The sequence below is a fragment of the Aethalodelphis obliquidens genome, unplaced genomic scaffold (genome assembly GCF_003676395.1).
Source record: "Aethalodelphis obliquidens isolate GAN/ISIS:26980383/991018 unplaced genomic scaffold, ASM367639v1 scaffold28, whole genome shotgun sequence".
Classification (NCBI taxonomy): domain Eukaryota; kingdom Metazoa; phylum Chordata; class Mammalia; order Artiodactyla; family Delphinidae; genus Aethalodelphis; species Aethalodelphis obliquidens.
The window spans coordinates 139,200-154,292 of NW_020837972.1; the positions used below are offsets into that span (position 1 = coordinate 139,200).

Below are 15,093 nucleotides of genomic sequence, written 5' to 3' on the forward strand. Positions count from 1 at the left end.
CAGAGAGAGAAGAAGAGAGGGTGAAGAATAAGAGAGGGTTAAGAAGAAGGAAGGTTGAGAAGAAGACAGACAGTCTTGTAAGGAAATGGAAATGCAATTCCTGATCAAGAGTCTGTCTGATGGTGCCCTATAGACCTTTGAGACAGCTATGAGAAGTGGATCTGTTCTAATAATGTAGGTGTGGGGTATGGTATGGTGAAGTCGGTGCAGCCACAAGAGAAGAGAACCAGGCTTGAAAGGCAGAAGTTTATTATAGTCACAGATCCCAAAGAGGAGGGCACTGCATGCCATGCAGGGCCACAGGGGGAAGCACCACTGTCAGTCAGAAGGCAGAAAGGAGCAAGAGGAAGGCCTAGGCCACAGACTTTATTGGGGTTTCTTCAGGAAAGGCAAGGCAGGGCAGGTAAACAACTTAGGATTGGCCGGTTTGAGTAATTCTGGTGCGCTTTGGGCTATTGAGGTGGTCTCTAATTGCCAAGTACCTGGCCCTGGGATGATTTAGGACAGAAGAAATATTGCCTTGGTGTGTGAGAGTTAGATAAGGAGGTGACTGGTGTATAAACATGATTGGTTGGTCAGTTTATGACAGATGTGATCCGGAACAAGCACTTTGCCATCTCTCCCCAGTCTGCAAGGCCTCCAAATGCCAGAGCATCAAAGTACAGAAAATAGGAAAATATAGTTAATATACTTGACCCTGTGATAAATGCCTATCAAACTGACAAATACAGAATCTAAGAAAATGCAGAACAGGATCTAATCCCCTTACAGATTATATTAGATGGCTAGGGCTGCCATAACGAAGTACCACAGACTGGGTGGCTTAAACAGCAAAAATTTATTTTCTCACAGTTCTGCAGGCTGGAAGTCCAAGACCAAGGTGTCAGCAGGGCTGGTTTCTTCTGAGGCCTCTCCTTGGCTTATAGATGGGCAGTCTTCTCCCTGTGTCTCCCCATGGTCTTCCCTCTGTGTGTACCTGCATCCTGATCTCCTCTTATAAAAACATTAGTCATATTGGATTAGGTCCCACCCTAGTAATCTCATTTTAACTTAATTACCATTTTAGGGAGCCTATATCCAAATGCAGTCACATTCTGAGGTACTGGGGGGAGTTAGACTTTAACAAATGAATGCGTGAGAGAAGAGAACACAATTAAGCTTATAGCACAGGTAAAGTTAATTATGCATCTTATGGATTTCCAAGTCATGGGTTCCTGTGGAAAAAATAATCTAACGTGGATGTCATGCAGCAAAAGGAAACAGAATTACAAACTGAACATATAGGGCCTGAGGGTGAGGGAAGGCAGGTGGGGCAGCGCCTTTGGGTGGCTGGATCACAGAGGTTTTCAACAAAGAGTTAATGAGAAAGCATCTGCTGCTCCCAGGACTCAGGCACCTTGACTCCTGGACTATCAGAAAATAAAGCGAAGCACCAGCATTCTAATTTGAATTTTCTCCAATCTGAAATATCTAGTGTTTAGTTTGACAATTTGGCCTTTGAGTGTGATCTAGGAATGCAGGTCCACTCAAGGACCAACTTCTCTCAAGCTGGGGGTGCCCTAGAACCAGAAAGCATCATTATCCATGTCCTGGGAGTCTTGGAAGAGCCCTCATAGAAGAGCAGAAGCTCCTCTGACAGAAAAAGCTGGCTGGGTCAGGGATGCAATGTGGACCTCGGGGACTGAATAACACTCACCTGAATCCTCCAGAGCTAGTCAAATAATGCTGCCCCATTAACCTCACCCACATCTCCCTAATTCCATCCCCACCAACCCATCAATGCAACGGCATCTCATTCAAACAACTTGGTTCACCGAAATCCAACTTGGAGTTTAGAAGGAGTACTCTTCGGGCTGAGTTTGGGGTAATGTTAAAAAAATCTCTCTCCTGCAACTAAGTACACACATATTTTTCTCCCAAGGTTTGCCTTCGTGAAGCAGAACAAGCTGTAGCATATCTTTTAGGAAATGATGATTTCAGTACTAGGAAAAAGTGGGTTCTAGTGAGTTTCAGAGGTAGAAATTTTTTCACGTATACACCAATGCCTGACTCAGTTATATGGAAGTAAGAAATGCTCCCAGGTATGTCAAAGGCCCCAGGACCAACGTCACTCTGCAGACAAGGAGCTTTATCTTCTCATTTTGAAAGATTCCTTTTAAAATGGTCATCCATACTTAAAGAAGCTTTATTCCTGACAGTGCCTGGTTTTTCAGTTCTAAAAACTAGCATTAATGAGCAATCACTCTGCACCATAACACACACCTTCCATTTGAGGAAACGAATAGCTCTTTCCTGCATCCCTGAAATTATTCTAGTATAGTTTATCACTTATTGGGCCCTGGTTACCCAAGTGGTTCAGTCTGTTCTAATGGGACATTGTGCATTGAAGGTAGTTACTCACCTCATGTTTACTAGTGGTTTTCAAGTGGAAATCATCTTCAAACTTTGCTACTTGTTGTTAAACTGTTCAAGTTGTTAGATTCTATTCTCAACTGTCCTGGCTCCTGCTTCCTAATCCATATCTTGTACCAACAAATGCTCACCACAGACAAGCTCAGTATTTGTCTAGAATCTCTAGAAAACAGGAAATCAGGATGTTATGGTTTTTTAATGTTTTTATTTTTTACCAAAGTAATAAATTTTAATGTACAGGACTAAATGCAGCTTAATATTACATCTGCTTGGCATCTTTCATGTATGTATTGCTCATCCTCTTTTCAAAGTGACCTCGTCACACCCAGAGGAGGTAGGTAGATGCTATGAGCACCAAGGTCCCCATTTTTCAAAGAGAAAAATACAGAGTTGAGACAAAATAATTTACCACAATATATATAGTGAATCATTGACAAGGTCAGAAACAGAATCTAGGACAATCTAGATACTTTATGATGCTCCATCCACTAGCTTTCAATCCTCTCCCTTTATCCTCTCAAAGCTCAAAAATATCACAAACTCCCCACAAAACTGAGTACTCTGAGTAATACTAGCCATGTGAAATTCTCCACTTTTCCTTGTTTTCTGCCTAGCTTAAGGGGAGTATGAGGGCACATCAAATATTTTCTTTTCCTTTCACAAGAAGAAGCCATTCTTTACCTGTTGAACCATTTTTATACCCAAGGAACCACTCTCAGCTCTTTTCTAAGCTAGCCTGAAATCAGTCAATACTAACATCATGACTTCCACAGGATTATATTACAATATGATTAAGATTCCACAGGTGGAACTAAAAGAAATAAATTAATTAAATTTAATTTTAATTTAAAACATTTCTCCCTAGGAAACAGGTAAAACAAGAAATAAAAGTGTTGAGTGCTACCACCTGGAACAGAGACCACCCACCCCAAACTTGGTCAATGGATGACCACCAATCAAGACACTTAAGAAAAGAAGAGCTGCGGTCACATGAACTCACAGGGAGGAGGATCTCTGGCTAAAAGTTTCAGTGTTTCAGGAGAGTGCAGCTGCTTTGAGATGACAGATGCCCCCAAGAGGCATATGTGCTCTATTTTGTGACACTGAGTCAGTTACTAAGCCTGTATGTCAATATCAGCACCATGAGGAAGAGGAGCCTCTGAAAAATGCACCCCAATTCATTATAGTCACCAGAGTGTATACTCTGTGCAGCCATAAGGTTAACCAAAAATAAAGCAAGCATTTATTAACAAATACCCACATCATTCATTCAGTCCACAAACATTACTGAGTGGCTAAGAGAGTCCAGGCACAGGAAATGCTAAAATGAATGAAATTTCAACACAAAGAACTGACAATGGACACTTTTAAGAAAACCAGAAAATCCCCTTGACTCGGAATTATCTGTTCTCCCCGCTGGCCTGAGGCTGGAGCCTAGGTCCCTCCCTTTGGTGTTAGTACTGCCATGTCCAGGCCCCTCCTTCAAAGAGCAAACACCCAGGACAGGGACCCCATCAAGTTCACATCCTCAGCTTCAACGTGTTCATCAGTTTATCAGATTGATCTTTCCTGTGCCAGGAAAACCTTGACTGGGATATCATGAGGCGGGGGAGATTTTTCTTTTAAAAAAAAAATGAAGGGGGAAGTTAGATAGGGAAAGTGGTAGGAACCAGGGAGACCACAACTCTTAACATAATATTCAAGGGTCACAAACAATGTTGACGTGCTGAATCTACCTGAGACAAACTTGCATCAGACATCATGGGCTTCTGTTTCTTAGTCTGCCTTTTCCTAGACATCAGACTGCCTTTTCCTAGACATCAGACTGAGTGGAATTTCCTTCTGCAGCTCCGATATGTACAGATGATTGTATCACACTGGTCTCAAATACAAGCTAACAGCAAAACAGCAATTTTTCTCTAGCTAGCCTGTAATTACAAATGTACACATTTATCAACTGGGCAAACTTTACAACTAGCTGGTGTCCCTTCAACACTGCAGAACGGGATTAAAAGGAGACAGAATAAAGATCCCAGCCTTCACAAGCACAGCCTGCAGCAGAAGGCAGGACTCAGGCAAAATACCCATGACAGAAAACGGCCACGGTCAGCAGGATAATGCCATTGATGTTCACTATCGTCCTCCACAAAGGCTTCTCCGAGGTGTCTGTCATCTTCAGCTTCATGGCTGCCTCCTCTTCCTTTGTCATTTTGGGACCCTTCTGCTGGTCCAGACCACAAAACAGGTCATAGGCCCGCCTGAAGCATCCTTTTTTCTCCTCAGGAACTTCTGTTTCAAGGGCAAAGCATAAAAGGATTGTTGGATACAGAAGCAGGAGGCACCAGAAAAGGTTTCCAGGGGAGATGCCATTCCATGAAACATCTGCCATTTTGCAGACATTTCCCAGTTTTCTTGTTTGCAAGAATGAAAATGGTACAAATTTATGTTTGTATAAACATAATTATAAGATGATGTTAATAGATGGATTCTACATCCTTATGATCAGCTTGCCTACGTTTTATCTCTGTTGGGCCCAATGTAAATACATTTTAATTTAGAACAGTCAGAATCAAACAGGAAATAATAGTTTATGAGAGAGAAATGTTAACAATTGGCTGGGGACTGTGACTTATGAAGAACATGGAAAACCCACCTCCCAAACACAGAAACTCATGTCTGTTTGCTACATCACTGAAAAGCAATGAGATTGGCATGACTCAGGAGTGCACTGGCTACACCTGGAAACTCCAAGGCTTCACAACAGATCCAGCCATGTGATAAGGATTGGTCTGAATAGTCCCTGATACAAGGCAGCAGTGATCAACACTTCCAGGGCTTAAGATCTGATACTGCTGTGTCGAACCATTCAACTGACCTTGCCATTCAAAGTGGATGCCCACCAAGGGAACTAATTCTGTCTCCTGAGCCCAGGTGTGGCATTAGAGGTAGGCAGACCTGGGTTAGAATCTCAGGTTTGTGACTCACTAGATACAAAATCAAGCCCACTGTGTTTTCAGCACCATGGTCAGGGACCACTGCTCTCCACTCTCCCAGTTCTAAGAATCACAGACTTACTGAATTGGAAAGAACCTCAGTGGTCAAGCACATACATGTGTCAGAACTGGAACCAAAACCCAGCTTTATGGCCTTCTTTTTTTTTGCTTTTTTGAATTTTATTTTATTTATTTTTTTATACAGCAGGTTCTTATTAGTTATCCATTTTATACATATTAGTGTATATATGTCAATCCACTTTATGGCCTTCTTAATTCACCTCTCATATTCAAGTATACGTAAAGTTGGATAAATAACACCTTCTTCATTAATAAGATTTCCTGAGAGAGCGCCCAGTGTGTAGTAGGGGTTAGGAAGTGTTAGTCCCCTTCCATTCCCTCTCTTTTCTCTCACACACATAAAAAAGATAGACAAACCTCCTTGTACCCCTCCATTTCAGTAAACTCTACCAAAATAGGAGAATGGGGAGGGATTAGCAAGGAGTTGGGCTCACTAACCAGCCCAAGTGAGAAATGCCTGGTTATCTGGGTCAATAAAAAGTTGGGTGGCCTTGAGAAAGTCTTTATGTCTCATTTTCCTCATCTGTAAAATTGGAAGACTTACACTTGCATTATATGCCTTATAAGTATGATGCAGTGCTAAAATGTATCACTAAAGTATTCATAATTAAAATGTTATGATCATATCAATATCAGTCATGATGACAATGGTGCTGGTGGTGATGATATGGGGATGATGATGATGCAGCTGCAAGTTTCCTCATGCTGCCATTTCTCAGAGAATGTTGAGGGTCACACCTATTGCCTGCAAAAGCCCTCAAGAGATCTTCATTTTTTGAACTTTAATAGGGCAGAGTGTTCAGTCTGATTTCACCATGAGTTCAAGAAACAACAGAATTCAAGTGCTGCCAGGAACCTCAGAAGTCACTAAGCCAGTTCTCTAGTCAGTGTAGGAGTCTCCTCTATGGCATCCCTGTTAGATGCATACTTGCTGCCCACCCCTTTCCAGACAAACACAGTTAGAAAACTCTTCCTTAAGTATCAGTAATGACGGTGATAACTATAGCCAATTCTTATAGTGGAGGATTATGCTTATAGTGGAGGATTATGCTATGAAGTGTAGCCTATCATTTAGAATACTTTTGTGAGGAACTTGACCTTTAGAAAAATGGAATCTCTTGCCCAGGGTAGTAAGTAGAGAATTCAGGATTCAACCTCAGTTCTCCCCAAATCCAAATACCACACAGTTTCTGCACTATCCTGCCTCCATACTTCAAGTTAAATTGGAAGAGTTCTTTCCACCCATCTGTCTTAAGCCTTCCCTGTGGTGCAGAGCTAATCTCTTCTTCCACATTAAAACATGCAAAATATGCCTCATCCATGTTCCTTTCAAATCTGATATTCTCACTCAATGTGGAGACATTTTGAGGGGTGGGAGAAGTAGGGGGCATGTTCACACCTGCCTGGCCCAAGGAAGCAGGAAGGGGCAGCCTTTTTCAATACCATGGCCAGCTGCCTATGGCTCTAGGTTCCTTCCAGCACTTGCAGGGTTACATTTCAGAACTGAGAGGTCTTTAGAGATCTCAGAGCAGACTACATCAGAGCTGGGACCATAGGCAAAGCCTCTCCCTTCCTGGGCCTCAATATCCATGTCTGTAAAATGAGGTGATAAGACCAAACAATCTCTAGGGTCCTTTCCAGAGCTAGTTCTATGAGTTTCCTGATGGCCAGATTCAGACCTTGTTGTGCAGCATCCATGCTCCCCTTCAGATGGAGTGATGAGACCTCCAGCCCAGTACCAGGTAAAACACATATGACCTTGTGCTACCACACTTCTGCACACTGCACATCACCACAACCATCTTCCATGTGTGCACCCCTCCCATCTAGGGAGGAAAAGCTGCAACACAGAAGTTGAGGAAAGCATTGCTCCATGATCAGGATAAGTCTCTTGGCATTGCCTAAGCATTATCTTACTGGACTTCCAGGGAAATTTGATTTTTTAAATATGATGTGGTAAGCCGGTAAGACACAAGACCCTACGAGCCTCTATCCCATCCCCCTGATATCACTAGAACTGACCATAGCTTTGGTTCCAACTTCTTTCAGCTCACAGGCTATGTCGGAAGAGTCCTGAGCCTTCCCTTGTCCCTAGCCAAGCCCCAAACCAAGTCAGGGTGGCATGTATCTCACCCACGCTTACTCACTGAGCACTAAAAACCAGGGACTGAAGAGCTGGGATGATTTGGTATCCCCTTCCTCCCCTTGACCAGACCTTGAGTAAACTACTCAAAACCCACTTATCCATCTCACCCCACACCCCACTCCTCACTCCCCTCTAGTAGAAAGATCTGAGCTTTGATGAGGCACTTAGTGAAGGCTTCAGTAAGGTGGTCTTGCTGTTGGAGGAGTAACTCTTTAGGGCTTAGGAATAGGCTCTGAGCCACAAATCACCTGTTTCAATGGTCTCCTCTGAGGTTTCTTGAATGTCCTCCTCTTCTGCATCCAGGTCAATACGCTCCTCTTTGCTGTTACGCAGGCTCCAGCACAGGCGGTAGAGCTGTGGAGAAAGCAGAACAGGTTAGCAGAAAGATCCAAACAGTGTCTTGGGCCAAGAAGTTGAGAGAACAAAGAGATGTATATCAAGAAAGGAAAAGGAATGTGGCTCTCAATACCATAAAGAACACAGATAACAGTTCCCATCCACAGCACTATCTCTAAATATGCTGGGAATGTGGATATAAATCTTACACACGTGCACACCAGCCCCTATGCTATGTGCATATTCAGAGGCTATGAGACTGCCTTGAACATAGAAATGTTTTGAATGAATGATCTCTTGTTACATATGATAAGTGAATTTGTTCCATTTAGCACCTGTGCTGGGAAACAAGGCTAGACACCCATTTATCTAGACCAGCAGTGTAAGATCAGGTTTTCTGTACTATATTATGGGGGGAGAATTGTAGACTCATAAGCCATTTAGAACAGGGAACAGCTGGAGGTGCAGTTTCTATTGACATAAAACCAGAAACTACTTTACTTCAAGAGGAAGCATGGAATTAAATGTGTTTGGGGCTACAATACTTTCAAAAACTGAGACATCAAGAAGCAATTAATACAACATAAAGTGAGCCTGTGACAGATTTGGCCACTAACCATGATGGCGGTTCTGCTGCTATAAAAGCAATATTTGTTTGATATTAAGGTTGGTCACAGTTTTGAAAATTTGGCAGTGAGACTGAAGGTCTCTCAGGGATTCCGTAAGCCCTGTATTTGTCCACGCACCAGAAAGGGATAAACAAAACCCTTTCTCTTTCTCTACAGACAAATGCGATCTTGGGTTAACTCTCTAGCTCTGTTCCTTGGAAAACTGAAAAGGATAGAATGTCACCTGTGCTGGGTTATCAGACTATATTGCTTATGGTAAAAATGACCCATAATTGGTAATCTTCATCTGCATTGGGAGGGTGACATCTAGAGTTAAAGAAGAGTACTTGCGATTTTTAAAGTCTTGAATCAATTAGACTTTGATACTATTTGAAATTTCTTAAATTCTATGGGCAACTGTTTGGAGGCTTAATTGGGAAAAAATAAAGGGTAAATCATACTTCAGATTTCCCTCAATGTGGTGATTTTTATAACCAGGTATGTCCCTTGTTGGGACCCCTGGAAGCTATGACCAGGAGATTGTTACAAGAAATATGTGTTGCTATCTGGGGCATAAGCATCCAAGCCAGGGTGACCCCTGTGCCTGCCCATGTGATCTCATTCCCTTGTACCGAGCTGTCACTTGGGGAGCAGGATCCAGAGAATAGCCTCTGGAGTGAAATGAGGCCTGCTGTGAGGACTCCTGCTGAAGACACACTCTTAACACTGCTCTACTGGGAAACCATGTTTTCTGTCCTGTATCCTTCTACATGACACCAAAAGCAAGGATGGCCATTTTACTCATGTGAGTTGGTGACGTCTGATTGAGCCAAAGGCAACCAAGATGGGTGTTGCAGCATGAACATGAAACCAGGGCAGGACAGGTCTCCCAGATGGATACTCACATGCACATCTGGAATGGGCTTGGTGAAGAGGGAGACAGCCAGGATGATGATGAGAGAAATGACAAAGAGGATGATGGCAAAGTACAAGTAGTGTACACCACAGATAATTGTGGGACAGTTGCTGGGCTCCATGCAGCTCCCAGTTCCATAGGCAAACTCAGCAATCATACGGGACACCCCAATCACAAATCCAATGATCAGTCCCCAAAAGGCTCCCTGTGAAAGAAAAACCAGGGTTAAGAAACACTGTATACAGAAAACAGCTGCACATTCACTGTGGGGACAGAGGCAAAAGAATAACAGTGAGAGAAATGAGAGCTCCAGGCTATCTAAAACGGAAACAGTGGAGTTCAGAATACGGCTAGGAATGTTACATCAGGCCTTCAGTGGTTGCGTTTACCACGTTTCAGTAATGTGATTTTACGTAAGTCATAAAACAAGGATTCACAAGATAATGGAGTAAAGTGTCTAATAACTGGTTAGAATAGCAACCTAAGGCCTTAATTCCCTTTAACTTTAAAAATAATTTGAATTTCTCTACCTGCAGCTACTTTTACCATCAGCCTCCAGACTTAGGCACATTCAGATGTACAGCAATTACTTGTGAAGTAATTTGTATTCCTTGAAGACATGGAAAAAGAAATTGGGTCTTTTGGGGACAGAGGAGAAAGGAATTTTCCATCACCCCCTTTTATAGATCCAAAGTCACTGTTTTTAATTTGAGAACATAAAATTATACTGTGTGTTTTTACATTAAATTTTGGGTTTACATATTAGAATTATGGAAAGCCCTTAAGAGACTAGTAACATTGGGGGACAATTTTTCAGGTTTTTAAAAGAACCCTTTCTTTCCTCCCTCCCTCCCTCTCTTCCTTCCTCCCTCCTTTCCTTCCTTCTTTCCTTCCTTTCAGTCAGTTCTCACCTAGAGGACAAGGTCTGAGTCTACAGGTCATATTTTAAGAGGACCAATGACAAAGCAGAGTGAGCACATAGAAGGGTGGCCAAAAGAAGGCTTCGTGATTTTGTCAAGTGTTGGTCTGAACAGCTCCTTTGCTAGCCATCTGTACCCCGACACTGTATATTACAGGTGTGCTAAATTACCAGCTATTCTTTAAACGTGTCATGTATGTTCATGTCCTGTCTCTTTGCACAGGTCATTCTCTCTACCTAGGAGGGCACAGGTTCATCCCTTCCTGGGAACCTTGCCCTAGCTGGAAGGTCTCCTCTCCTTCTGCCTAGACAGAACTGGGTGGGTGCATCCTCCTTGCTGTGGCTGCAGCACTGTGGACACACCTCCACACCAGCACCGACCACACTGCCATGTAATCATGCATTCGCTCCTGTCTCCCCATCTGAACTGGGAGCTTGCTCAGAGAAGGAACCAGGATTCATTCCCTGCGTGTTGCTAATGCCTAGCCCTATGCTGGCATCTGGAAGTGTCTGCTGGATGAATAAATGAATAAGGAAGAAGAAAAAGAGGTCCCGTTTGTCCCTCATACACTTTTTCAGTAAAAAATTTATTTCTTAATTTTAGTTTGTGTGAATAGTATTGATAAAACTCGCTTAGGTTTTCCTTTTCTTTTGGCAATTAGTCTGCTCTTATTCCTTTAGTCTCTATTCTCAAGAGGCTCTTGAAAAATCTGGGGGACTTCCTTGGCAGTCCAGTGGGTGGGAATCCACGCTCCCAATGCAGGGGGACTGGGTTCGATCCCTAGTGGGGGAACTAGATCCCACATGCATGCCGCAATTACAAGTTTGCGTGCCGCAACGAAGATCCCGCGTGCTGCAACTAAAACGCAGCAACAGCCTAAATAAATTAATTAATTAAAAAAAAAAAAAAGTTAGTGTAGCTTAAAATTTATTAAAAAGAAAAAAAGAAAAATCTGGGATCCTTTGAAATTTTCCTCAAGACTTGGTCACCCCTCAGCAAACAGAGTGCGAGATGAGTCCTGAGAATCACTTTGCAGTCTCTGTGTGCTACTCTCCAGAGACTCTGGGCCAGGGCTTCTCACCCTCAGCACTGTGACATTTGGGCTGGATAATTTTTTGTTGGGGGAAGTGGGGTAGGAGGGTGTCTTGTGCATTGTAGAATGTTGGTCTCTACCCACTAGATACCAGTAACATCCTCCAAATCATAACAATCAAAAGTGTTCCCAAATGGGAATTCCCTGGCCATGCAGTGGTTAGGATTCCGTGCTCTCACTGCAGAGGGCCCTAGTTTGATCCCTGATCAGGGAACTTTAAAAATCCCACAAGCTGCACGGCGTGGCCAAGAAAAAAAATGTTCCAAAATAATGAAATAAGGGCTTCCCTGGTAGCCCAGTGGTTAAGAATCTGCCTGTCAATGCAGGGGACACGTGTTCAAGCCCTGGTCCGGGAAGATCCCACATGCCGCGGAGCAACTAAACCCGTGCGCCACAACTACTGAGCCTGCACTCTAAAGCCTGCGAGCCACAACTACTGAGCCTGCGAGCCACAACTACTGAAGCCCGCGTGCCTAGAGCCCATGCTCTGCAACAAGAGAAGCCACCACAATGAGAAACCTGTGCACCGCAACAAAGAGTAGCCCCCACTCGCCGCAACTAGAGAAAACCCACATGCAGCAATGAAGACCCAACACAGCCAAAAATAAATTAAATAAATAAATTTTTTTAAAAAATAATGAAATAAGAGAATGTTGCATTTATGATGTGAAAATTAGTCATCTCATTTCCTAATTAAAGAGATGAATTTAGTGCACCATTAAAAGAAATGTTCCCAATACAGTAGTTATTGGGTGTTTACATACCCAAAAAGCACTCCCTTTAATAACTTGGAATACTTCTGAAGTTAGTTGAAGAGTGGTTATAAATAACTGCCAAATAAAGGAGAACAATGCTAACAAAATGTGTTTATTCCTTTCAGAGTGTCATAGACATGGACATAAAGATATATAGCTATATCTCCTACCAAGGAAATCAAAATAGTAGGATAAACTGAACCTTTCCTTAAGGAATTTTGAAATGTAGGTAATAATCTGGATTTGGGGTATCAAAGCAATTTCTGTTTGACCAAAATTTTAAAATATGAAATATAATTTTAAAATGTTCACAGATACGAAAAAAAAATGTTCCAAGACATCACCAAATATCCCCTGGGAAAGGGAAAAATTACCCCCGGTTGAGAACCATGACAATCTATTACAATTCTTAGCCTTACTTTTGTTTTTAATATTTATTTATTTGGCTGTGCTGGGTCTTAGTTGCGGCACGCGGGATCTAGTTCACTGACCAGGGGTCGAACCTGGGCCCCCTGCATTGGGAGCTTGGAGTGTTAACCGCTGGACCACCAGGGAAGTCCCTAGCCTTACTTTTTGAAAGCTCTGGTCCATTGCTGAACTGAGTCTGCTTGTGGCCCACTGCAATACCCAGTTGGGCTTCTAGCCACACTTTCCTTACCTGAATTTTAAAAATCTCCCAGTGAACCAGTTTCTGTCAATCCCTATTGAAACGTATTCCAAGATGTGTGCCAATTTCCCTAACTTTCCAAGATCACTTGCAGGTTTAATTCTGATCTCTCAAGGCCACTTATCCATGCACCCAGTTTTGTGTTCCCAGCAAATCTGGACTATGTTCCTAATGGCAAATGACAAAGGAAGAGAGACACGTGTTGTGATTCACACACCTCAACTCTGGGTCACTGCAGTGAAGTGTTTCCCTGATATATATCTGTCTCTGTCCCATTGAGAGAAAGGGGTTGTCTAACCAAAAATACATCATTGTTTATATTGTTTCAGACAGTCAGCTACATAGTCAACACCCCTACCCCTTCCCAATCCTTCCCAGGCATAGAGATGGTTGGATACAGAGACACTGAGCAACATCCCAGTCAGAAGCCTTATCCAAAGGCATTCTTTTCGTGGTGCTTCAAAATCTGCAACGTTGCCCCACTGATGGCCCAAATTCTTCAGCCTGGCTTTCAAAGGGACTGTGCCTAGTCTAACCTTAACCTGCCTTTCCAGCTGAGTCTTCCATTATCCACACACACAAACTCTCTCAACAGGTGAGATTCCTGACAGTCCCTCATCCCTATCCTGCTTGAGTATCACTACTTAGTCCTTCACTGGGCCCTGAAAAGTGCTGGCTGGAAAATCTAGCTCACTGCCGAACCAAGGAGGTAGCCTGTGCTAGAACTTCCTCTGGAGCTGCTCACCCAGGGGCTACAAACTTCCCAGGGAGTGCCATGCAGTTGGGTCAAAATCACCAGGAGTGGATGGAAAACATACATCATTAGTTGGGAATTAATTTGGAACATGCAGCAAAGAGAAGAGGGAAGTCCGAGAGTATGTGAACCCAGGAGAGTCCCATGGTCCCTGGAGGCTTTTCCATATAAACCCTCAGCAGCACATTCATTCCTGCTTAAGATCTCTGGGAAATAGAATCCCTCCCAGAGAATATACAAATCCAGATGGGAATTTCTGTTCCAGAATGATTTTTCTAGACATGTATGATACCTACCTGCTCATTGACTCTCTTGCAGAAAATAGCAAGCAGGAAGACAGCTGCAATGGGTGGTCCCAAGTAACTGGTGATGGACTGGATGTAATCAAAGAGCTGCCCACTTTGTGCTGACTGCACAATGGGGACCCAGGCAATGCTGATGCCAATCAGCACCAGCATGAACAACCTGAAATCAAAGCCCCCACAATAGCGTGTCAATAAATGCCTCCACATGAATAAATATATATCACTGTGTGTGTATATATATATATATGTGTGTGTGTGTGTGTGTGTGTATGTGTGTATAACTAGCAAATATAGATGTACACATAAAAATAGATAGATAGATATAAAGTTTTATATGACCACAGCAAAGAAAAATAATTAGCAAATTCACTGAGACTCTTTTCTTCTGTATTCTGCTTCTTCAGGAAAATCTTCTTCACCTGTAAGTAAAATGCACTTGATTTTCAATAGTAAAGTAGACCCAGTAACCACCAGGAGAGAATCCCACTTTGAGAGGCAGTGGAGTATAGGAACAGAGTATGGACCTTGGAGCCAGCTCTCCTTTTTTTTCCTTTGGCCACGCCACGTGGCTTGCAGATCTTAGTTCCCCAACCAGGGATTGAACCTGCGCCCTTGGCAGCGAGAGCACAGAGTCCTAACCACTGGACCACTAGGGAATTCTCTAGCTTTCCTCCTTTTGAGTTTCACTTCAAGTCCTGAACAGATTGGAGGGTTCCTTATAACCTCTGGATTTAAATAGAAGGAAGGCTGTGATTCTCTTATCTCTCCTACCTGAATTTAAGGCAAGAGTCTTAAGCTAACCTTTGCGGGGCAGTGTTTTCACTCACATATTTCTCCCTCTAAAATGCCCTTCCCACTGCCTCCCATTTACCCAACTCTTATCCACCATTTTGGATGCTGCTCCCCCAGGAGCCTTCCTCAACTACTGCATGGTGCACTCATCTATCCCTTCTCTGAGCCCTTGATTGCTCTTACAGGTGCCACAGCAAAGTTTGGAATTGTTTCATGTAACTGTAAGTTCATCTAGGACAGGGACAAACCCCTGGGCAGCAGTCATTGGATGCACAAAAAATATATGAGCCCCAACATAATCTCAGGCCAAGAGGT

General features: G+C 43.0%; 1 protein-coding gene across 2 annotated transcripts in view; it reads right to left on the minus strand.

Annotated features, from left to right (window-relative positions):
- Positions 1 to 2,603: 2,603 nt before the first annotated feature.
- SLC5A1 (solute carrier family 5 member 1) overlaps positions 2,604 to 15,093 on the minus strand; it is a 52,578-nt gene continuing 40,088 nt past the window's right edge. For both annotated transcript variants that reach the window (XM_027124187.1, XM_027124188.1), the window contains 4 exons: positions 13,978 to 14,146; positions 9,482 to 9,697; positions 7,881 to 7,986; positions 2,604 to 4,701 (listed from right to left, as the gene is read on the minus strand). In XM_027124187.1, coding sequence (XP_026979988.1) covers positions 4,484 to 4,701; positions 7,881 to 7,986; positions 9,482 to 9,697; positions 13,978 to 14,146 — 709 coding nt within the window. In that variant the 3' untranslated portion in view covers positions 2,604 to 4,483. The remainder of the gene's footprint in view (positions 4,702 to 7,880; positions 7,987 to 9,481; positions 9,698 to 13,977; positions 14,147 to 15,093) is intronic.